Source organism: Dendrobates tinctorius, unplaced genomic scaffold (assembly GCF_039654945.1).
Source record: "Dendrobates tinctorius isolate UK_male_01 unplaced genomic scaffold, ASM3965494v1 ptg000240l, whole genome shotgun sequence".
Classification (NCBI taxonomy): domain Eukaryota; kingdom Metazoa; phylum Chordata; class Amphibia; order Anura; family Dendrobatidae; genus Dendrobates; species Dendrobates tinctorius.
In genome coordinates, this window is record NW_027361907.1 from 8,469,402 (window position 1) to 8,494,590 (window position 25,189).

A 25,189-nucleotide genomic window follows, 5' to 3' on the forward strand; every position below is an offset into this window, starting at 1 on the left:
CAAAATGGCTTTAGTAATACATTTCATAATGGCTTTTATAAGGCATATCAAATATGAAATTAGTGAAATATGAATAGCATAATGGCTTTTGCAATCTTGAAAAACATATGAGATACTTAGCACAAAATTTGGCCAAAAGATGTGAGCCCATTCACCAGCGACAAGGTGATCTCAGATTGAATGGGTCCCTATACTGACTGCCTGGTGTGAACTGACCTCTGGCTAGTAACATGATAAAGCCTGTATATATATAGGACGATAGGAACCAAACATGTGATTGAATGCGATTAAAATCACCACTGGATGAAGGGCGGAGTGCTCAGTCAGAAAAATAGTATACAAGTAATAAAACAAACTGACGGCACATCTAGAACTAGTCTGAATAGGTGCATACCAAAAGGCAACTTACATATTAAATAGAAAATGGCAGCACACCAAATATGGTGATTTTAATTGCATTCAATCACATGTTTGGTTCCTATCGTCCTATATATATACAGGCTTTATCATGTTACTAGCCAGAGGTCAGTTCACACCAGGCAGTCAGTATAGGGACCCATTCAATCTGAGATCACCTTGTCGCTGGTGAATGGGCTCACATCTTTTGGCCAAATTTTGTGCTAAGTATCTCATATGTTTTTCAAGATTGCAAAAGCCATTATGCTATTCATATTTCACTAATTTCATATTTGATATGCCTTATAAAAGCCATTATGAAATGTATTACTAAAGCCATTTTGCTATTCGTATTTCACATATTTCATATTTGGTGTGCTGCCATTTTCTATTTAATATGTAAGTTGCCTTTTGGTATGCACCTATTCAGACTAGTTCTAGATGTGCCGTCAGTTTGTTATATTACATGTATACTATTTTTCTGACTGAGCACTCCGCCCTTCATCCAGTGGTGATTTTAATCGCATTCCATCACATGTTTGGTTCCTATCGTCCTATATATATATATATATATACAGGCTTTATCATGTTACTAGCCAGAGGTCAGTTCACACCAGGCAGTCAGTATAGGGACCCATTCAATCTGAGATCACCTTGTCGCTGGTGAATTGGCTCACATCTTTTGGCCAAATTTTGTGCTAAGTATCTCATATGTTTTTCAAGATTGCAAAAGCCATTATGCTATTCATATTTCACTTATTTCATATTTGATATGCCTTATAAAAGCCATTATGAAATGTATTACTAAAGCCATTTTGCTATTCGTATTTCACATATTTCATATTTGGTGTGCTGCCATTTTCTATTATGTAAGTTGCCTTTTGGTATGCACCTATTCAGACTAGTTCTAGATGTGCCGTCAGTTTGTTTTATTACTTGTATACTATTTTTCTGACTGAGCACTCCGCCCTTCATCCAGTGGTGATTTTAATCGCATTCAATCACATGTTTGGTTCCTATCGTCCTATATATATATACAGGCTTTATCATGTTACTAGCCAGAGGTCAGTTCACACCAGGCAGTCAGTATAGGGACCCATTCAATCTGAGATCACCTTGTCGCTGGTGAATGGGCTCACATCTTTTGGCCAAATTTTGTGCTAAGTATCTCATATGTTTTTCAAGATTGCAAAAGCCATTATGCTATTCATATTTCACTTATTTCATATTTGATATGCCTTATAAAAGCCATTATGAAATGTATTACTAAAGCCATTTTGCTATTCGTATTTCACATATTTCATATTTGGTGTGCTGCCATTTTCTATTTAATATGTAAGTTGCCTTTTGGTATGCACCTATTCAGACTAGTTCTAGATGTGCCGTCAGTTTGTTTTATTACTTGTTTTCCTGACTGGTGAGGTCATTTATGCCACTATGTATTTCTAACTATTACTTAATCTCATGTGACATCCTTTATGTATACTTTGATTTGGCTATCTAAATATTTTTGGGACCTAGATTTTATTAGGCATCAGTTTGTAATTGACTGTATTTTACTTTAAACATTGTCTTTTGCCTTGGTTTTTATATTTATTTGCTTGATGTCATTATCTGTAAGTTGCATACATTCTTGTGTACCATTTTAAAAAAGGTACAATAAAATTATAACATTTTACTCTTCTCATTATTGTGCCGTGCACTGCGTTCATATAGGTTTTTCTTATTCATATAACACAACAAAGTTAGAATTTTACTCTGAGTCAGTCAACTACAGTGGTATCAACATTTCTATATAAATTTAAAAATATTCAGAATTGAGAGTCCTCAGTGGTTGATACCTTTTAATGGCTAAGGCCTCTTTCACACTTCCGTTTTTGACCATCAGTCAAAATCCGCCAGGTTTTGAAAAAAACGGATCCGCAATTTTTTTTGAAGGATCCGTTTTTTTTCCCCATTGAGTTGCATTACAGGCGGATCTTGACGGATGGCCATCCGTTGGATCCGTTTTTTTGCGGATCCGCCAAATTTTTTGCGTCTGTCGGCATGCCTGGACGGACCTTGCAACTTTTTTTTGTTGTTGGATCCGCATTTTCCAGTGCGCATGCCCGGAGAAAGGAAGTCAGGGAGAAAATTAACCCTGAAATCCTTTCTGGCGGAAGAAAAAAAAATCTCTCTATCTCTCTCCCCCCCGGGCAGCGGTTCCTTTAAAATTCTTCATTCTGCGGATCCGTCAAAAAACGGATCCTGTGGCATCCGTTCACATCAGTTAAGCACAGATCCGCTTATCCGCCTTTTTGGCGGATTTTAACTGACACAAAAAACTGAAGTGTGAAAGAGGCCTAACTGAAAAGATGGTAACAAATTGCAAGCTTTCGAGACTACGCAGCTCTCTTCATCAGGCAGACTAATACAAAAAATATGTGATTCTTCAGATTTTGTATTAGTCAATGCCTGATGAGACCTGAGGTGTCAGGAGTTCCCCACCCAGACATCCCCTGTATTCGAAACGCAAAGTGGGTTTTTTGCTTACCTCCCATCATTTGTTATATGGACGTGGTTTGCTCGTTTTTGATTTTTTACATATGTAGGAAACACTACTGTTGTGCTTTGGATCACATCTCGTGAGATAATATTCTACATTACAAGGACAGTGGATGAGATTTATAGGAACCCCGTGCCCATTGTGCTTCTTTTTAACGCTGCGTAAACTCACTCAGGTTTCCGAGCCACAGCATGTTACTTTCTGCCGCGGAGACACTAGTCTCCTCTGCATATTTTCCCTGAGTAGACTGTCATTAGATGCGGTAAATCTGCAAAGTTCTAAAAAGACAAGTGCGTATATAGAATGCAGGGTTTTGGAGGCACCGAAAACATGCTACCGTTCCTGATCGTGTGCACGTGCCCTTATATTATTTAAAAATAAAAAAAGTTAGCTCTTTTGTGCTTTTTTTTCTGAAGACTGACTGTCGATAACAACAAAAACAGACAAGTCCAATTTTGACATGTCACAGGTCAAAATCATACATTCGAGACTATTGTTTTGAGAAGAAATCTGCACACCGACACTATTCTAAGCACATCCGTATACGCGGTTTGTTTTTTCACCCGACTGTAGGAGAAGTTTGAGAAATCGCCAATATTATTATTTTATTCTTTTTTTTTTTGCATACAAGATAAACTTATAGATCACTGGCAGTACAAATGGAAACAAAAATAAAAAAAATCTGATAAAGAAGAGAAAAAAAAAAAAAAAAAGGGAAGTCTGAATGTAGCCGAAAATTAGCAATTTCCAGGCACTGCCACAACACGTGAAAAATATTACTGTTAAAAAATGCTGTAAAAATAAAAAATTGTCATATGAAAAGAAACATTAAAAGTATGGAATTACATTCTGGCAACAAAATATGTGTGCAGAGAAATCACAAAGAAACAACTGCGGAGAGAGAAAAAAAAAATATGGTCTTATCATTAGTGAATTTATACTTTAAAGGAAAAAAAAAAAAAAAAAAAAGAACAAAAGCAATCAAGGTTATTATATGCCGAGGTACTGATGCATTTCCTGTTCAAGGCTGTATGATTTTCATCGTGACATGCAGAAAAATTCAAGAGCAAAAAAGATAATTGTACTGTGATTTCTCATTAATTATTGGGTAAATGCCAAGGACAAGTAAGTAAAATGTAAATAGCAGTCATTTTCACATGTTGTTGTCAGCTATTAAACACCAAAAATGGCCTTACTGCTTGACATGATTATGGGAAATCATTCACGCCTCAGCAGATATTTATCCAGCGCATGCATGCGAAATCTGCTGTTCTATTCTCAAGGAAACTGTCTCAGGACTTACAGCTGCAATGAAAGGATTCCAAGAGGGAAAGGCCATTATAGTAAAGCAGAAAACACTGGGTTTTTTTCGGGATTTGTTGCACTATACTATTCAGAATACACTCTAATAACCTCTACTCCTAAGGCCTGTTTCACACTTCCGTTTTTGTGTCCTCCAAACGGATCCGTTTCCGTTTTTTTGACGGAAACTGATGCCAACGGATCCGTTTTTTTAAAACGGATCCGTTTTTTTGACGGATCCGCGGTAACCGTAATGGAAGTCTATGGGACAAAAAAAAACGGATCCTGCAAAAAATGGCGGATCCGTTTTTTTACGGAAAACAACGGATTTTGACGGATTTGAAAAAACGGAAGTGTGAAACAGGCCTAAGGATCCTTCGGAAAATGGCTGAATGGCTGCTAGGTGTAACTACCGTATATACTCGTGCATAAGCTGAGTTTTTCAGCACATTTTTTGTGCTGAAAACACCCCCCCTAGGGCTTATACACGAGTCATTGTCCCAGAAAGCCAGTGGGAGAGGGGGAGCGGCGGGTCACAGAGGCAGGACCGGCTTCCAGCACACAGACATCATCATGCACCCAGGGCACGCAGGTAGGTGAGAAGGATGTTTGTTTTTTTTTTCAATAGGCAACATGCAAACAGGAGAAGGGGAATAAGGAGCCATGCATATTGGGACTGGATGGGGGAGCCAAGCATACAGGGACAGGACGGGGGTGCCACGCAATCAGGGATGGAAAGGGGATGGCATGCATACAATGACAGGGACGGGGGAGGCATGCATACAATGACAGGGACGGGGGAGCCATGCATACAAAGACAGGGACATGGGAGCCATGCATACCAGGATAGGGATGAGGGGACAAAAAGTCAATAAGCTTACTCAGTTTTCTGTGGCAAAAGTAGGTGCCTCGGCTTATATTCGGGTATATACGGTATTCCTTTTTTCTTTTGTACTAGTTTTAATAGTTCTCACTTTATATACAAGCGTTCCCATGGATCAGTTTTAATGTGAATCCATATTAAAAATGGGAAAATCGAGGGATCTCGCGACTTTGAACGAGGCATGGTTTGGAGTGTTAGATTATCTGTGGAAGGGTCTTCTCATTTCACATTGACTAGAATATCTAGAGAATGGTGTGCTTAGGGAAAAACATCCATGGACAGGGAATCCTGTGGATGCAAAGAACTCAGACAAAACTAGTCAGGAGAATGTCAAGAATTGTCCAGATCACCATGCAGTGCACAGACAAACACATAGCAACCGAATACAACACTAATGCTACCAATATGTGCAAATGCACAGCTCGTTCTTTAGCGTGGATAGGCTATAACCGCATATGATCAGCTTGAGTGAGATTACTGTCTAATGGGAAACAAACGCAAGACTCCAGTGTAAAAATAAAACAGCAAAAACTTATGTCGCTGAGCAGTGGAAAATCACTGGCTAATCCGATCAATCTAGTTTTCTGTTGCAACATGTTGATGGAAAGATCAGAATTTTGACTGAGCAGGCAAATTCGATGACCGCTTTGTCAGGTATCAATAGTTCAGGCTGGTGGAGGTAGAGTAATGATGTAGGGAGTGGTTTCATAGCACACCTAGGGGCTGTGGTCAGATGTACGTGACAATGGTCTGATGTCGGATCGCAATGGGCTGGCCTCATATCTCCTGATCAGAGTGTGACAGCTTCATATATTTCTATGAAGCTGTCACATTAGGGTTAGGAGATGGGCAACCAGCCCATGCATTGCGATCCAACACTGAACTGATCACAGACGTCTGAACACAGCCCTTGGGTCTGGTGACATCCGAATCGATTCACAGGTCCCTGGTCCAACGGTCAGGTCAGTATTTTGTGGCTGCTGGATGGTAGCCCTGTGAATTGCCTCTTACCTGCCAGCATCTCTGTCTCCTCTTTTCACTAGCCAGCCTTCACATCGGGCCAAAGAGGAAAATTAACAGACGAGTGAAGGATCCTGCCAGGTAGGAGGTGTTTCACAGGGCTCCTGTCCAGGGTCCATGGTATACTGACCTGACCGTCACTTTCCTGGTCTTCCCAGTCCTCAAATCTAATTCTCTGGTAAACAGACTGTTCAGAAAATACATATCACTCCATCTAAATGCACCTCAAACATGAGAAGCCTTCCTGTTCACATGGGTCAATATTCACACAGAATGATATAACACCTAGTGGTAACTGTGCCACGATTACTGCAGCACTGAAGGTCAAAAAGTGGCCCAGTGCTCTAACACATAAGTGCCTCTACTAAAAGGGGCTGATCAGTGTATACTTCTTATTTAGCATTTTAAGAAGTTTATTTAACTCATTTTATTTAAAGATTATTATCTGTTTTTGCAGGGGGTTTTTTTATCTTTTTTTTTTCTTTGCAAGAACCTTATGGATTTGCATGCAGAAAATCCACAGCAATAAAGTTAATGCGATTTTACAAAACTCATCTACATTCTGTGGAAACATGTTACACATAGATGTCAATTCTTCATGCGGAAATCATTGCAGACTTAACTTGCAATGTACATGTGAAATTCTCAATTAAAACCTACACATTGCAAATTTTGATGCAGAAATGCTGCGAAAAATGTGAAAAATCCTGTGCATGCAACCTAGACTTCTGCATAGCAGCATATCAGTGTATTTATGCAGAGGAGGTTCACAATGTAAAAGAATACAGTCTGTAGTAGTGTTATCGAGTTCGAACACATCAAAGATAGCTAGTTTGCGGGAAAATAAATGTTAAAAAGGTTCCATGATAGTGTGAATAACCTCCTACCCAATTTCCCAAAAGCAGAGTGTTTTTCCTTCTGTATGATAGCCGTTCTAGCTCGTGCATACTCCAGTGTGATTTGCTGCCAAAGCTACAGGACATAAGGCTACAAGAATAGAAGCCTCTATGAATACCTATGAGCACATTTCACTGAATAGAAATACGGTTACATGGGATTTCCATGGTAACTGATTCTCAACTTCCCACCCATCCACAATCAATCAATGAAAAATCCTTAGGGGCACATAGGGTCCATGTTCATTTGGGGACTTTTCAGTCTTGCCATTTCTCCAGGGCTCCGGATACCATCTTTAGACAGTGTCCTATTTGTGCACCATTACAGTGATTTTGTATTTTCTAATCTCAGGTAACTTCTTTCAAGAAAAGTAACATCTACATTTATTAACATGGCGCAAGCGGAATGATAAATTTGGCACAACGTAACCAGTTACATTATCTTATGTTCAGTGCAGCAAAGGGAACCTGTCCAGCAGGTTTTTAGACTCCAAATTATGTCATCTATGTAAAGTCCCTGTAAACAGGATTAGGTTTATATCTTTGTTTCATAAGTCTGTGTCCCCATATCATAGAAATGTATTACCTACAAAATTTTTACGTGAATGAGCCACAAGTATATGGAGTTGGCTTCCCTTCTTATTTCCCAGTCTACCAGGGACTTACAGGTCACTTTTCTCTGTGACCTGCTCCCTTCCTCAAATCACACACACATGAGCATTTAGAGAAGCATATCCATCAAAGTTTTTATCCTCTTAATATATTGCAGTCATCATAATTCATAGCACTGTGTACTTACAATTGCTCATTTTGCCTTTCTACTAGTTCATGACATCTATGACATCATGTGATTAAAAACTGACAAGCTGAATCCTTCTAAGCTCTATGTACAAACAGGAGCTCAATTTTCCCTGTATGACAACAGTTACTGCAAAAGTCAATGGCATGGAGGAGGAGAGGGGCAGAACAGCTGCGTCAGGAGCTGAAGAGGGGAATGTTTTCTGCAGGGACAAGAGACATCCTGCTTCTATATGCAGCAGAGAAAAAGAGAAAAATTAACTGGGTAGAAAGACAAAATGAGCAATTGTAAGTACACCGTGCTATATAATATCAAGACTGCAATATATAAGGAGGATACAAACTTTGATGGGAGGATTGCTTCTTAAATTCCCAATTAGATCAATAGTCAGGCTCTCAAATGCTAACAGGACCCTATTACACACGAGACATCCCCTGGAATGATGGCCCTTGCATAAGATCTTGGAAATGTAGGTTACATAAAAGTGACCCATGAGTCAATGACAGAGGCCGGCAGCAGGGAGTAAAAGTGAGAGAAGCTGGAGTGCTGCAAGTGGAGGGACAAACACCCAGCACCTGCTGCTCATTTGCATAAACATTTTCCTATGAATTTCTATAAAACAGAGACGCAGAAGTTACACAACAAAGGTATGGATGTAACCAAGTAATCAACGGGACTTTACATAGATGACATTAGCTTGGGGGGTGTAAAAAACTTGGTGACAGATTCTCTTAAAGCCCTATATTTTGGACATTTCAGAGACATAACAGGGTCTAAAATACAAAAAAAAAAAAAAAAAAACACAGCATATCATGTACTGTCTCTATTTGGTGCATTACAGAAATAACTTGTGCATTTTGCTTAGTTAGTTTTACCATTTCACTTTAAATAAATGGTTATTATTGTAATGAGAACTGTATCATGGAGTCATAAGCATTTATCAAGATGATCATGCATCATATTTTTTGGACTACAGATTAAAATTAAAGCTACCCTGGTGACGATATGATGTGGAGGTGTTAATGTCACTAACACATCGGTGGTCTACAGTTGTGCTGGTTTCTTGGTGCTCTACGGTAGAAGAGGGGGAAATGATTTTATCTAAATTGGTAGACACCATTTGATCTAGTGCACAGAAGTGATTCTCCTGAAAAGTCAGCTCTACTTTGAAAGGCGTTGAGAATAAACCACATGACATTTTTAAGACTAAGCATGTGGGAATTTTTCTCATTCACGTTGGAACTTCCAACCAACGGAGCAGCAACAGCTGGAAATTCTACCAAACCTTAAGACTAGTGCTTTCTCACACTTTCTCACAACTCAATCAGGTGAGCAAGTTATGGAACCTCACTAACGCCTGCTTCTGAATAATGCCCCAGGGTGTTGTGGAGTCGGAGTCGTGGCGTCGGAGCCCATTTTGGTCGAGTCGGTGTCATGGAAATTTCGGAGTTGGAGGTTTGGCTTACAGGCTTACAGTCAGGGCTGTGGAGTGTGGAGTCAGGAGTCGGAGCCCATTTTGGTGGAGTCGGAGTCAGTGTCATGGAAATTGAGTAGTTGTAGTTTTGACTTACAAACCTAAGTGTGCTCTCTGTTAATTTTTTTTAGCCTCTTCAAAACACCAAAAAACTGTCAAGCCGTCATACGCCATCAAAAAAATGCAACAGAAAGCAATTAAAACAGTGAATGTTACCCAAAGTGTTACCAATGAAAATTACAGCTCACCACACAAAAAAATGAGCCTTCTCACAGTTCCATCAACAGAAAAAAAATATAAGAGCCTCAGAAAAAGGAAAAAAAAAAAAAAAAAAAAAAAACTTTTTTTTTTTTTTTTTTTTTTTAATAGAATTTAGAATTTTTTTCTACCACTCAAAAAGAAAATGTACAAGATTGGTATAACCACAATGGTACGGACATGGAGAATAACAAAAAACAATGGTAGAAATTAAATAGTTTTTTTTTTGGCCACACACAGAATTGTATTCCCATTAACCTGTACTTATTTGGAAAATAAATGAAGCCCTTCAAAACCACAACTCCACTCCCCAAAAAAAACAAGCCCTCATACAGCTGTAGCAAAAGAAAAAAAAAAAAAAAGTTGTTGCTGTCTAAAGAGGGGAAAGAAAATCTGAATCCAAAAAATAAAAATGGCCGCAGAAAAATAAAAAAAAAAGGACATTCTTTACCTACATTGTCAGAATTCATATGAAAATATCAAATTGCTAAACCAAAGATGTAAGGTGACACAAACATATTTTAAATTCATTTAAAAAGTATAGTTAGATTCTGTACACACATTGTCTTTACCTCGTGGTAAGTGTCCTCCAACTCTCCATCATATATCCAACGGTAAAGGAAATTCAGGATGGGGTGGGAAACTAAGCCAAGAATGTGTTGCACCAAAGATCGCATGTACGGATCACCAGTTTTAGTGTATGCATGGACGGCAGATGCCAGCTCCCCTCCCTTTCTTCCTATGGTAATAATGATATTGTTCAATAGGTCTAAAAAATAATCAAATTAATAAGTACAGAGGCATCGTGCAATTTCATCTTACCTTGACAGTGATCAACAAGTGCTGCAAGAGTCTTCAATCTAACCTTGGGATCATAGGTCCACACCAGCAATCGTCTAAGAGTCAGGCTAGATTCCAGCCCTAGATTTACACCCTGGTCATCTTCCACCTGCAACTTGATTTTAAACGAGAATATTCTCAAATAATTACAGGCAACATAGGAGATGCAAAGTTATTGGAAGTTTTAAACTGTATATGGTGCTGGACTGATGAATAGCGAGTAAGAACAGAATAATATCGTACAAAATACTACGCTTATTTGCTGTTCTATTGAGCCCTACATTCTAAAAGGACAAGATAAACCATTGTCCTTTTATAAGTGTATTGTAAAGTTATAGTGGATTCAGTGGATAAATGAAAAATAATAAAATTATATACACACAATATATATATATATATATATATATATATATATATATATATATATATATATATATACACACACACACAAATACGCACACACATACATACACACATTTCCACTAGTAGCGAATGTGCAAATTTGCACACTGAAAATCTTTAAAAACAATTCCAGAACTACTCATGTGGATGTGATATGAACAATTCCCATTTCTACGTTGCAGAAAACCTTAATATAAATTTTTCTTGCTGAGCAGATTCCCCTTCACTTCCACGCAGGGAGCTAAAGTCTGGGTGATATTCATGACAAATAAGCAGGAAGAATGAGGCCTATTTTTCCCCTGAATCTGCCCCTAGGGATGGAGAGAAGGTAATAAAATCAATAAAGTGATGCATTTTGAACCACATAAGTTCTTAATCATAACCAGGCTGTGATTAAGGACCTGTGGTGGTCTGAAACTAGTCACCTGTACATGAATTTCTAACACCTCCTCCCCGTCCCCATTTTTCCCTTCCATGATGACAATGGATTTTAAACTTTTTATTTTTTATGTAAAATAAGTGTAATATTTTGAATCTTTTTGGTAATCATTAGCTATTTATTCTTCACCCACATTACCACCTGGGAACCAGCTGGAGCTTATTATCCATGCATCCCTCCGCAAATGACATTTTTGGTTCCAAAAGTCAAGGAAACCCTGGGATGAAGTCAAGGGTGTATGCTCATGGTCATACAATGAGAAAAAAGAATGGATCTACCTGTGGCAAATCATTTTTTGTATGATGGACCACAACACCAGGGATATGAAATTACTGGTAATGAAAGTTACCGTATATACTCAAATATAAGCCGAGATTTTCAGCCTGTTTTTTTGGGCTGAAAGTCCCCCTCTCGGCTTATATTCGAGTCATATACACCGGGGGGTCAGAGGGGGAGGGGGGGCGGGGGTGTCAGGTCATACTTACCCGTCCTGACGCTGTCTCTTGAGCCCCCAGCTTCTCCCCGTGCTCTCTCTTCCTGCCTTCAGCGGTCACGTGGTGCCGCTCATTAAAACTCATGAATATGCGCATATTCATGAGTTTTAATGAGCGGCACCACGTGACCGCTGAAGGCAGGAAGAGAGAGAGCGGAGAAGCTGGGGGCTCAAGACACAGCGTCAGGACGGGTAAGTATAGCGATACTCACCTGTCCTGCATCCATGGCTGCTTGCTGCTGTCTGTCATCGGTCAGTGACTTCAGACAGCAGAGGGCGCGGTGACGTGATTAGTGCGCGCCGCGCCCCCTGCAGTCTGAACGTCACTGACTGATGACGTGGCAGATAGCGGTGAGCAGCCATGGACGCAGGACGGGTGAGTATCTGACACCCAGCGACGGAGAGGTGAGTAAGTCATTTTTTTTATTTTTACATGCTGCAGCAGCATGGGGGCAGCATATGGGGAAAGTATTAAGTTACGTACCGGTAACGGTATTTTTCGGAAGCCCATGACAGCACCACGAGAGAGGGGATCCGCCCTATAGGAACAGGAAACCTACAGATACAAAAGGGCGGCACCTCTCCCACGCATCAGTTGGATTACAGAGCTTGAGAGGCTATAATGGTTAGTACACAACATATGATATATACAACCTATCTACCCTATTTAACCGAATTATATCATACCCTCTCCCACATATGGTGATTCTATGAACAATCTTCTAAAGGAGTGCACCCCTATACGTGAACAAGGGAGGGAACTAAGGGTGCTGTCATGGGCTTCCGAAAAATACAGTTACCGGTACGTAACTTAATACTTTATTCGGACTCCCATGACAGCACCACGAGAGAATTACAGAGATGTAAACTACCTTAGGGAGGGACTACAGCCTGCAGCACCCTTAGCCCGAAGGTGAGGTCTGAGGAGGCACCCATGTCTAACCGATAGTGGTTAAAAAAGGTGGAAGGAGATGACCAGGTGGCCGCCATACATATTTGATCAATTGATACTCCAGATCTCTCCGCCCAGGATGACGCCATGGCCCGAGTGGAATGTGCCCTCAGATTCTGTGGAGCCGGACCGCCACCTGCTGTGTAGGCAAGAGAGATAGCCTCCCTAATCCACCTTGCTAATGTGCGTTTTGATACTCTGTATCCTTTTCTGGAACCTTGGAAGGATAGGAATAATGCGTTCTCCTTCTTCCAAGGATCCGTGGCTGCTAGATATGTCAGTAAGCATCTTCTAATATCTAACGTCTGGAGTTTCTGCTCTTTAGGGTTGGTTGGGTTAGGGAGGAAGGAAGGCAGAACTATCTCCTGTGTCCTGTGGAATTGTGTTGCTACCTTGGGAAGGTATGCTGGATCTGGCCTTAGGATCACTCTATCCTGTAAGAACTCTGTGTAAGGAGGCAATCTGGAGAGTGCCTGTATGTCGCTCACCCTACGTGCGGATGTTATTGCTACCAGGAAGGGATATAATCTTTAGTGAGGCGGAATCTAAAGGTTCAAACGGACTTTCTGTCATGGCTGTAAGGACTAAGTTTAAGTCCCACGGTACGCATCTATCTTTGTGTATAGGTCTCGATCTGGCCGCTGCTCTGATGAACCTTGCTACCCAATAATCTTTTGCAATATCAGCTGCAAACAGGGCCCCTAAGGCTGAAACTTGTACTTTTAGCGTGCTTGTGGAGAGACCCAATTCGAAACCTTTCTGGAGAAATTCCAGAATATGTTTCTTGGGAATTCCATCTCTGATGTCAAAGCGAAAGGTGGACAGGAAGCGTTTCCAGGTCCTAGCATAGATATTAGTGGTGGTTAATTTTCTGCTTCTTAGGAGGGTGTCAATTAAGTTCTTGGAGAACCCTCTATTTTTTAATAGTGACCTTTCAAATACCACGCCGTCAAATGAAGTCCCGCTACTTGTGGGTGGCTGACTGGCCCCTGGTGGAGGAGATCCGGAAGGTTCGGCAGTACCCAGGGATCGCCTACCGACATGGTCCTCAACCATGCGAACCAGGTCCTCCTGGGCCAAAAGGGGGCAATCAGTATGACTCTTGCCTGATCCTCTCTGATCTTCCTGACTACCAGAGGAAGAAGATTCAATGGTGGAAAGGCGTATGCCAGAGAAAAATCCCATCTTATCAGTAGGGCATCCACCGCCAGGGGATTTTCCCTGGGGTTCAGAAAGCAGAACAATCTTTCTTTTCTGTTTTTTCTGGTGGCAAAGAGGTCTACCTCTGGCTGGCCCCATCTGCGGACAATCTGGCGGTAAATATTTTTGTTCAAAGCCCATTCTCCTTGTCTTAGAGCCTTGCGGCTTAAAAAGTCTGCTCTTACATTGTCCTTTCCGCTTATTTGCTGTTCTATTGAGCCCTACATTCTAAAAGGACAAGATAAACCATTGTCCTTTTATAAGTGTATTGTAAAGTTATAGTGGATTCAGTGGATAAATGAAAAATAATAAAATTATATACACACAATATATATATATATATATATATATATATATATATATATATATATATATATATATATATATATATATATACACACACACACACAAATACGCACACACATACATACACACATTTCCACTAGTAGCGAATGTGCAAATTTGCACACTGAAAATCTTTAAAAACAATTCCAGAACTACTCATGTGGATGTGATATGAACAATTCCCATTTCTACGTTGCAGAAAACCTTAATATAAATTTTTCTTGCTGAGCAGATTCCCCTTCACTTCCACGCAGGGAGCTAAAGTCTGGGTGATATTCATGACAAATAAGCAGGAAGAATGAGGCCTATTTTTCCCCTGAATCTGCCCCTAGGGATGGAGAGAAGGTAATAAAATCAATAAAGTGATGCATTTTGAACCACATAAGTTCTTAATCATAACCAGGCTGTGATTAAGGACCTGTGGTGGTCTGAAACTAGTCACCTGTACATGAATTTCTAACACCTCCTCCCCGTCCCCATTTTTCCCTTCCATGATGACAATGGATTTTAAACTTTTTATTTTTTATGTAAAATAAGTGTAATATTTTGAATCTTTTTGGTAATCATTAGCTATTTATTCTTCACCCACATTACCACCTGGGAACCAGCTGGAGCTTATTATCCATGCATCCCTCCGCAAATGACATTTTTGGTTCCAAAAGTCAAGGAAACCCTGGGATGAAGTCAAGGGTGTATGCTCATGGTCATACAATGAGAAAAAAGAATGGATCTACCTGTGGCAAATCATTTTTTGTATGATGGACCACAACACCAGGGATATGAAATTACTGGTAATGAAAGTTACCGTATATACTCAAATATAAGCCGAGATTTTCAGCCTGTTTTTTTGGGCTGAAAGTCCCCCTCTCGGCTTATATTCGAGTCATATACACCGGGGGGTCAGAGGGGGAGGGGGGGCGGGGGTGTCAGGTCATACTTACCCGTCCTGACGCTGTCTCTTGAGCCCCCAGCTTCTCCCCGTGCTCTCTCTTCCTGCCTTCAGCGGTCACGTGGTGCCGCTCATTAAAACTCATGAATATGCGCATATTCATGAGTTTTAATGAGCGGCACCACGTGACCGCTGAAGGCAGGAAGAGAGAGAGCGGAGAAGCTGGGGGCTCAAGACACAGCGTCAGGACGGGTAAGTATAGCGATACTCACCTGTCCTGCATCCATGGCTGCTTGCTGCTGTCTGTCATCGGTCAGTGACTTCAGACAGCAGAGGGCGCGGTGACGTGATTAGTGCGCGCCGCGCCCCCTGCAGTCTGAACGTCACTGACTGATGACGTGGCAGATAGCGGTGAGCAGCCATGGACGCAGGACGGGTGAGTATCTGACACCCAGCGACGGAGAGGTGAGTAAGTCATTTTTTTTATTTTTACATGCTGCAGCAGCATGGGGGCAGCATATGGGGAAAGTATTAAGTTACGTACCGGTAACGGTATTTTTCGGAAGCCCATGACAGCACCACGAGAGAGGGGATCCGCCCTATAGGAACAGGAAACCTACAGATACAAAAGGGCGGCACCTCTCCCACGCATCAGTTGGATTACAGAGCTTGAGAGGCTATAATGGTTAGTACACAACATATGATATATACAACCTATCTACCCTATTTAACCGAATTATATCATACCCTCTCCCACATATGGTGATTCTATGAACAATCTTCTAAAGGAGTGCACCCCTATACGTGAACAAGGGAGGGAACTAAGGGTGCTGTCATGGGCTTCCGAAAAATACAGTTACCGGTACGTAACTTAATACTTTATTCGGACTCCCATGACAGCACCACGAGAGAATTACAGAGATGTAAACTACCTTAGGGAGGGACTACAGCCTGCAGCACCCTTAGCCCGAAGGTGAGGTCTGAGGAGGCACCCATGTCTAACCGATAGTGGTTAAAAAAGGTGGAAGGAGATGACCAGGTGGCCGCCATACATATTTGATCAATTGATACTCCAGATCTCTCCGCCCAGGATGACGCCATGGCCCGAGTGGAATGTGCCCTCAGATTCTGTGGAGCCGGACCGCCACCTGCTGTGTAGGCAAGAGAGATAGCCTCCCTAATCCACCTTGCTAATGTGCGTTTTGATACTCTGTATCCTTTTCTGGAACCTTGGAAGGATAGGAATAATGCGTTCTCCTTCTTCCAAGGATCCGTGGCTGCTAGATATGTCAGTAAGCATCTTCTAATATCTAACGTCTGGAGTTTCTGCTCTTTAGGGTTGGTTGGGTTAGGGAGGAAGGAAGGCAGAACTATCTCCTGTGTCCTGTGGAATTGTGTTGCTACCTTGGGAAGGTATGCTGGATCTGGCCTTAGGATCACTCTATCCTGTAAGAACTCTGTGTAAGGAGGCAATCTGGAGAGTGCCTGTATGTCGCTCACCCTACGTGCGGATGTTATTGCTACCAGGAAGGGATATAATCTTTAGTGAGGCGGAATCTAAAGGTTCAAACGGACTTTCTGTCATGGCTGTAAGGACTAAGTTTAAGTCCCACGGTACGCATCTATCTTTGTGTATAGGTCTCGATCTGGCCGCTGCTCTGATGAACCTTGCTACCCAATAATCTTTTGCAATATCAGCTGCAAACAGGGCCCCTAAGGCTGAAACTTGTACTTTTAGCGTGCTTGTGGAGAGACCCAATTCGAAACCTTTCTGGAGAAATTCCAGAATATGTTTCTTGGGAATTCCATCTCTGATGTCAAAGCGAAAGGTGGACAGGAAGCGTTTCCAGGTCCTAGCATAGATATTAGTGGTGGTTAATTTTCTGCTTCTTAGGAGGGTGTCAATTAAGTTCTTGGAGAACCCTCTATTTTTTAATAGTGACCTTTCAAATACCACGCCGTCAAATGAAGTCCCGCTACTTGTGGGTGGCTGACTGGCCCCTGGTGGAGGAGATCCGGAAGGTTCGGCAGTACCCAGGGATCGCCTACCGACATGGTCCTCAACCATGCGAACCAGGTCCTCCTGGGCCAAAAGGGGGCAATCAGTATGACTCTTGCCTGATCCTCTCTGATCTTCCTGACTACCAGAGGAAGAAGATTCAATGGTGGAAAGGCGTATGCCAGAGAAAAATCCCATCTTATCAGTAGGGCATCCACCGCCAGGGGATTTTCCCTGGGGTTCAGAAAGCAGAACAATCTTTCTTTTCTGTTTTTTCTGGTGGCAAAGAGGTCTACCTCTGGCTGGCCCCATCTGCGGACAATCTGGCGGTAAATATTTTTGTTCAAAGCCCATTCTCCTTGTCTTAGAGCCTTGCGGCTTAAAAAGTCTGCTCTTACATTGTCCTTTCCGCTGATGTGGAGCGCGGTCAAAGATAGACAATTTCTCTCTGCTATCTGGAGGAGCCGTTCTGTTATCTGCATCAGAGCGCTGGAGCGGGTTCCACCTTGGTGGTTGACATATGCTACCGCTACCTGGTTGTCCGAGTGTATCCTCACATGATGGCCCTGCAGGTAGATAATGAGTTTCTTGACTGCCCGCTCTATCGCCAATAGTTCTCTCTGGTTGGATGAGATTTCAGAATCAGAATCCCACTGGCCCTGTACCACTATGTCCCCCATATGGGCTCCCCACCCGAAGGAACTTGCGTCTGTGGTTATAATACGGGTTATCTGTGTTATCCAGGGCACCCCTGACGCTAGGTTCTCGCTCTCAAGCCACCATCTCAGTGATGCAACAGTAGAGGGGCTTAGACACATCCGACCCTGTAAGGAGCCTCCAAGGGCCCTGCTATTAATCAAGACGTCGTTTTGAAGGGTTCTGGTATGGAACTGTGCCCACCTTACTGCTGGGATGCATGAAGTTAGAGAACCTAACAGGGACATGGCCTGTCTGAGGGTCATAGATGGATTATCCATTGCCCGAAGAACCTGCTCCTGTATCTTTTGTATTTTATCTAGTGGTAGCAGGCACCGCTGAGTGTCTGAATTTAGTATCAACCCTAAAAATTTCTGTATTTTTAAGGGCTGGAGTCGGGATTTCTCGTAGTTTAAAATCCATCCCAGGTTTTCTAACCTGGATTTAGCTTTTTCTATCTGGGATTTACAATGACCCACTGATTTTCCTACAATCAAGAAATCGTCTAAATATGGAATGATTAAGACGTCCACCTCCCGTAAGTGAGCCATAACCTCGGCCACTAACTTTGTAAAAACCCTGGGTGCTGCTGAGAGACCAAAGGGAAGGGCTCTATACTGAAAATGACGTACTGTGCCCTCTACTGAAACTGCCACCCTCAGGAACTGCTGGAAGTCTGTATGGATAGGTACATGATAGTACGCGTCTTTCAAATCTATGACTGCCATAAAACAACCTTTAAACAATATTTTTATTGTTGTATTAATGGACTCCATTTTGAATTTATGATTAATCAAAAACTCGTTAAGGGAACGAAGGTTTATAATCGTTCTGAATGTGTTATCAGGTTTCTGGATTAGAAACAGGGGAGAGTAAAACCCTCTTCCTCTTTCAGCCTCTGGGACCTCTACCAGAACATTTTTCTGACATAGGCTCAAGACTTCTGCTTCTAAAGCCGCTTGTTTGAGATGAGAAGATCTTAAGGGGGTCAGTTTAAAGGTGTCCCGCGGGATCTGGGAGAATTCCAACCTAAGCCCGGTGGATATTACCTTGCGCGCCCAGTCACTATTCGTAATCTGTGACCATGCCAGGAAGAAGGATGACAGTCTACCCCCTACGGGAACCGCTAGTCATTGAATTGGTTTCTTTTGATCTCTCGACGAGCGTGTAAACATATAGCCCGTACCTCGTCTCCTTCTGTCTTCCCATCTGGGTCGATCTCTAACAGGCGAAGAGTTGCGCCTTCTCCCCTGGCCAAATCTCCTACCAAATGGGCGACGGTAGGACGCTGATGAAAGGTTTGGGAACCTTTTCTTGTCATCCCCCGCCTTTTCAAGCAGCTCGTCTAAGACAGTTCCAAACAAGTATTCGCCCTCACATGGAATCGCACAGAGCTTTGCTCTGGACTGGATGTCTCCCTGCCAGCACTTTAGCCACAGGGCTCTGCGAGCTGCGTTAAAGAGACCTGCTGCTCTGGCGGCCATTCTCACCGCATCCGCTGAGGCATCTGCTAGGAAGGCTGCTCCCTCTTGGATGGTCGGTAGGGCCCCAAGAATTGTCTGTCTTGATGTACCCTGTTTTAGTTGTGACTCCAACTGGTCCAACCAGACCATCATGGACCTGGCCGTGCACGTTGAAGCCACTGCTGGTCTTAGGGACCCGGCCGCCATCTCCCAGGTGTTTTTCAGGAAAGTATCAGCTTTCCTGTCTAAGGGATCTTTAAGGGATCCCATGTCCTCAAAGGGGAGCGAGGATTTTTTTGATGCCTTCGCAATGGCCGCGTCTAACTTGGGGGCTCTGTCCCAAGAACTTACTGCCGGATCGTCGAAGGGGTATCTCCTTTTGAGGGCTGGTGGTAGCGACCCTCTTTTGTCCGGTCTTTTCCACTCTCTGTGGATCAGATCCTGTATCTTTTGGTTTAACGGAAAGACTCTCCGCTTTCTCTGTTCCAGCCCACCGAACATGACATCCTGCATGGATAAATGGGGCTTAGGCTCCTCTACCTCCATTGTCCCTCTGACTGCTTTGACCAGCTTGTCTACCCGGTCAAGAGGCAGACAAAATCGCCCCGAGTCCTCTTCTCCTGAGGAGGACGAGGGAGATGAAGCCTGGGAGTCTCTGCTTTTTCTCCACTCTGTCGAGGAATCAGACTCCGCCGGGACCTCGCCCCTTAGACTTTGCGGCTGAGACAAGGACTTTAGGGTTTCCCTCATTTCTACCCTGACAATGTCTCTCAAACTCGCCGCTACTGCAGGCGACTCTTCTGCCACCGTCTGCTGAATACAGGGAGGGCACAATCTTTTGAGGCACGCGTCCGGTAATGGGCATGCACAGAGTGCGTATTCCCTATGCTTATTTTTATTTGTCGCTTTTTTTCCCTAGAAAAAGAAAAAAGAAGGGGGGTCCCGTCACTGAGTGAACTTTCACGAAGATCACTTACCAGTGCCACAATCAAGTACCGGAGAACGAGGGGGATTTCTTTCAGCCGATGCTCCTGTCTGCCTGGAGGAGCTCTTACGAGTGGACTGGTCACTTCGTCCCGCATTACTGTCACGGGACCCTTTCTTTTTCTGTTTGACCTGCCGAAGGTCATCCAGGGGCGGCAGTGATGTTTGCCGCTGCTGCCCTTGCTTCTGCCGCTGCCGCTGCTCTCGATCGCTTTCCATTACCACTGCTGCTGCTGCTGCTGCTGCACACTGCTGCATGTAGTAATGTGGCCAAGGCAAGGAACCCTGCCCGGGTCCCGCCTAAATACCCCCTCCTCCGGTCAGCAGTATCCATGCCGCGCCCCTCCCCCCCTTAACGGAGCTCCCTACCCCAGCTGGCGCCCGAACTTGCGCCATCGGTGTTTCCGATGGGCGCCGCCATCTTGGAATCGCCGCGCATGCGCAGTGGCGCGCTGACCCGGAAGCGCCTCCTCCGCCCGCCCCCTGACGTCACCGCTACCCCGGAAACGCCGGAAGCCCCGCGGGATGCCCGGGAGCTCCGGAGCAGCGCCCGGTCGCAGCCCCCTGCACAACGCTGCCAACCCATGTGCGCCGCCGGAGTCGGGAATCCCCGGGGGGGGTATACTTACCGGCGGCGGCTAAATTCCTGGAGACGGACATCCTCCGGACGCCGCTCCCTGCTGTCCACGCCACCGCCGTGACACCCATCCTGGGCCACCGTGGCGTCCTCCAGGAAATCCGAACCAGGCCGAGGTAGGAGACCCCCTCGCTACCGGAGTCGGCTGGCTGGCCTGGGATCCAAATCTTCTGTAGGATCCCGTCCCCTCAGGAACAGGAAACCAACTGATGCGTGGGAGAGGTGCCGCCCTTTTGTATCTGTAGGTTTCCTGTTCCTATAGGGCGGATCCCCTCTCTCGTGGTGCTGTCATGGGAGTCCGAATAAATAATCTTAAGGAGCTTCTAATGGGGGCAGCACATGGGGGAATAATCTATGGAGCTTCTAATGGGGGCAGTATATGGGGGAACAATATGGAGCTTCTAATGGGGGCAGCATATGGGGGAACAATATGGAGCTTCTTATGGGGGCAGTATATGGGGGAACAATATGGAGCTTCTAATGGGGGGCAGTATATGGGGGAACAATATGGAGCTTCTAATGGGGGCAGCATATGGGGGAACAATATGGAGCTTCTTATGGGGGCAGTATATGGGGGAACAATATGGAGCTTCTAATGGGGGCAGCATATGGGGGAACAATATGGAGCTTCTAATGGGGGCAGTATATGGGGGAACAATATGGAGCTTCTAATGGGGGCAGTATATGGGGGCAGCATATGGGAGAACAATATGTTGCTTCTTATGGGGGCAGTATATGGGAGAACAATATGGAGCTTCTAATGGGGGCAGCATATGGGGGAACAATCTATGGAGCTTCTTATGGGGGCAGTATATGGGGGAATAATCTATGGAGATTCTTATGGGGGCAGCATATGGGGGAATAATCTATGGAGCATTTCCCACCCTAGGCTTATACTCGAGTCAATAAGTTTTCCCAGTTTTTTGTGGCAAAATTAGGGGGGGTCGGCTTATACTCGGGTCAGCTTATACTCAAGTATATATGGTAACTTCACATCTCAGAGAGCGAAGAGTCTGTGAGCATAAATTTATGACGACCTTTGACACTCTCAATGCTGGAATGAATTTGTCGCATGGATTTATGTCTTTTTACATCAATTAAGGAGTTTGCTCCTAAGACCCTTTGGGGGCATCACAACACAGAACCAGACCCCATTCAGAGGAGAATAAAACATCCAGACTCCTTATCTATGAACTGGTCCAATATTTATGTTTCTCCCTCTCCCATAATCATAATTCTGCTTCACGTCACTTGTCTTATCTATTGCATTTTTTCTGTGCTGTGTTGTGCATAAATATGTGACTCTTCAGATTTTGTATTTGTCTATGCCTGATGAAGAGACCTGAGTAGTCTGGAAAGCTTGCAATTTGTTACCATCTTTTCAGTTAGCCATTAAAAGGTTTCAACCACTGAGGACTCTCAATTCTGAATATTTTTCTATCTACTGGCTAACACGGTACAAAGATATACATCTTTCCTGTAAGGAAACCCTGGGTGAGCTAATAAGTTGAATATTTTTGTGTTTTTGCCCTACATATTACCATATTCTGACAGGTGGAGAAGCCATGACTAACCCAACTGTAAAATATAATCAAAAGGTTGGGGAGGTTTTGGGGAGGGGGGTTGTCCATAAAGAGCAGAGCTGACAACTTGACTTCCAGAATAAATCAATCATTCTGATTATCATGTCCACTGCCCGTAATAAGTTTCGTCAGCTTCAAAAAAAAAAAAAAAAAAAAAAAAAAATCACAGACGCCTTCATTTTTTTTCTTTTTTCAGACAGGCCAAAAAAGTTCCGTGTTTACAGACTGTCCAGAAATTGCTGAACGGCTGGCAACCCTGATACATAGTTGTGCAACAAAGCAAAAGAAAAATTGTCTATTTCTACAGGAGAGCATTATTCTGTAAGCAAATATATAAGCCAAAACCTTGAGACTAAATAAACAACAATATGTAATGCGGATACATCGTGTATGTGCTATATTTCTGTTTATTACCTGAGAGTGTAGGACAGAGAGAAGCCGGTAATACTCCTTTAGCTCCTGATGCAAAGCAGCACAAAAACTCTGTTGAGAGAAGCAAAGCAATAAATGAGAGTAGCTGGCCAACCTGACATATCGATCACAACCAGTTACACGACTAAAAGGAGACGTGCCAACCAACGAAACACTGCATTACTAGCAATCGGATAGATATCAAACATCGAGACATCCCTGAGTGTTAGGGCTCGTTCACATGACCGATTTTCAGTCTGAGTGCTGTCCGTGAATAGACTAAGGCCAGTTTCACATTCGCGCTTTATAGCGCAGCGACCGCCTGCGCGCGGCCGCCGCTAAGCCCCGCCCCCTCCCGGCTTCCTGCCCGCCCCATCCGGTCATCGCCGCCTACTAGCGCACATGGACGCTTGCAATCTGCGCACCCTATCTTTAGCATAGGGTGCGCAGATCGTGCGCTGGCCGTGCGCTAGCAGGATTTTGCTATGCGGTGTGCACTTTTGAAGGTGCGCCATGCGCGCCGAAATGCAACATGCTGCGTTCGGCGCACACGGGCGCACCTTCAAAAGTGCGTAGCGCACGGCAAAGTCCTGCTAGCGCACGGCCAGCGCACGATCTGCGCACCCTATGCTAAAGATAGGGTGTGCAGATCGCAAGCGTCCATGTGCGCTAGTAAACGGCGATGACCGGATGGGGCGGGCAGGGAGTCGGGAGGGGGCGGGGCCTAGCAGCGGCCGCGCGCAGGCCGTCTCTGCGCTATAAAGCGCAAATGTGAAACCGGCCTTAGACCAATGTTATTCCATTGGACAGTGCAGAAGAGAATTTTTATTTTTTCACTGATCGAATGTGTTAAAAAAAAAAAAATGGCAGCATTCACTAGTTTCTTCTCTAAATCGGACGAGACTCACCCATTCAAGTGTATGTGAACAAAAAGCAAAATCAGATGCCATACAGAGCCAGAGTCGATTCTTACAGATTGCACTGCAATTTTGTAACATAGAGAACTGTAGATCGTCTAGTAAATGATTATAGCTGCTGCAATAAAAAAAAACGGATTGTATATGGATGACAAGTAAGAAGAAAAATAATCCGAGTTCTCTGGACGAAACTACTACCAATTTTTTTCATAGGCTCATGTGAACCGTTTTAAAGTGAGCTGTCAAAGTTATAGAACCTCAGCTGCCGTTGTAGTGTCAGGTTTGTCTGAAGATGTAATAATTAGTGATGAGCGAGTATGCTTGATGCTTGGGTTTTTCCGAGCATGCTCGGGTGATCTCTGAGTATTTGGATGTGCTCGGAGATATAGTTTCTGTCACTGTAGCTGCATGATTTGCGGCTACTTGACAGCCTGAATACATGTGGGGAATGCCTGTTTCCCCACGTTTTCAGGCTGTCAAGTAGCTGCAAATCATGCAGCTACTTCGACACAAACTAAATCCCTGAGCACGGCAAAATACTCAGAGGATACCAAAGCAACGAGCATACTTGCTCATCACTAGTAATAAAGCTTTTTGGACCCTTGATTAACTGGACAATAGTGATGAGCGAACGTGCTTGGATACGTTGTTATACGAGGATGCTTGGGTGCTTATCGAATAACTTCAGCATACTTAAATAATATGTTCAAGTCCTCGCGGCTGCATGTCTCCAAGCTGATTGAAAGCGGCATGCTCGAGTGCCATGTTTGAGTACCCAAGGCCGCATGTTTCGCAGTTGTTAAGACAGCCACAAAACATATGGCCGATTGGCACTCGAGCACCCACGATACTCGGTACATACCCAAGCACCCTAGGCAAACTTGAGGAGCGAGCACTTGAGCTCATTACAAGTTTCTAGCTCTGGAGTTATTATGGAAGGGAACCTTCCACCTGCTGGAGGACTGGAACAGCTGACTAGAACACAGGCTTTTATAGGCGTTGCGACAATCACAACTCCATAGGGTGAGCAGTATCTCACCTACCGCCAACATAATACACAAAATCACCCGCGCTTGCTGGGGTCAAATCCCACCAAGGACAACATCTGCAAGGAGTTTGTATGTTCTCCCCGTGTTTGCGTCGGTTTCCTCCGGGTACTCCGGTTTCCTCCCACACTCCAAAGACAGACTGATAGGGAATTTAGATTGTGAGCCCCATCGGGGACAGTGATGATAACGTATGATGAAGAGCTGCCGAATATGATTGCGCTATATAAGCAAAATATAATAAATTATTATATTATATTTACTTTGATATTTTTATGTTAATATGTACTTCTTACATAGCTCCATTCTGACAACCGTAA

The 25,189-nt window shown here is 43.6% G+C and overlaps 1 protein-coding gene across 2 annotated transcripts in view; it reads right to left on the reverse strand.

Annotated features, from left to right (window-relative positions):
• The window catches only part of TUBGCP3 (tubulin gamma complex component 3), a 193,108-nt gene that overhangs the window by 97,550 nt on the left and 70,369 nt on the right, over positions 1-25,189 (reverse strand). The window contains exons 9-11 of one of the 2 annotated variants that reach the window (XM_073556846.1): positions 22,910-22,978; positions 10,396-10,522; positions 10,146-10,312 (exon numbers count right to left, since the gene is read on the reverse strand). In XM_073556846.1, coding sequence (XP_073412947.1) covers positions 10,146-10,312; positions 10,396-10,522; positions 22,910-22,978 — 363 coding nt within the window. Of the gene's footprint in view, positions 1-10,145; positions 10,313-10,395; positions 10,529-22,909; positions 22,979-25,189 lie in introns of both variants that reach the window. The other variant, XM_073556845.1, reaches the window with a different exon arrangement.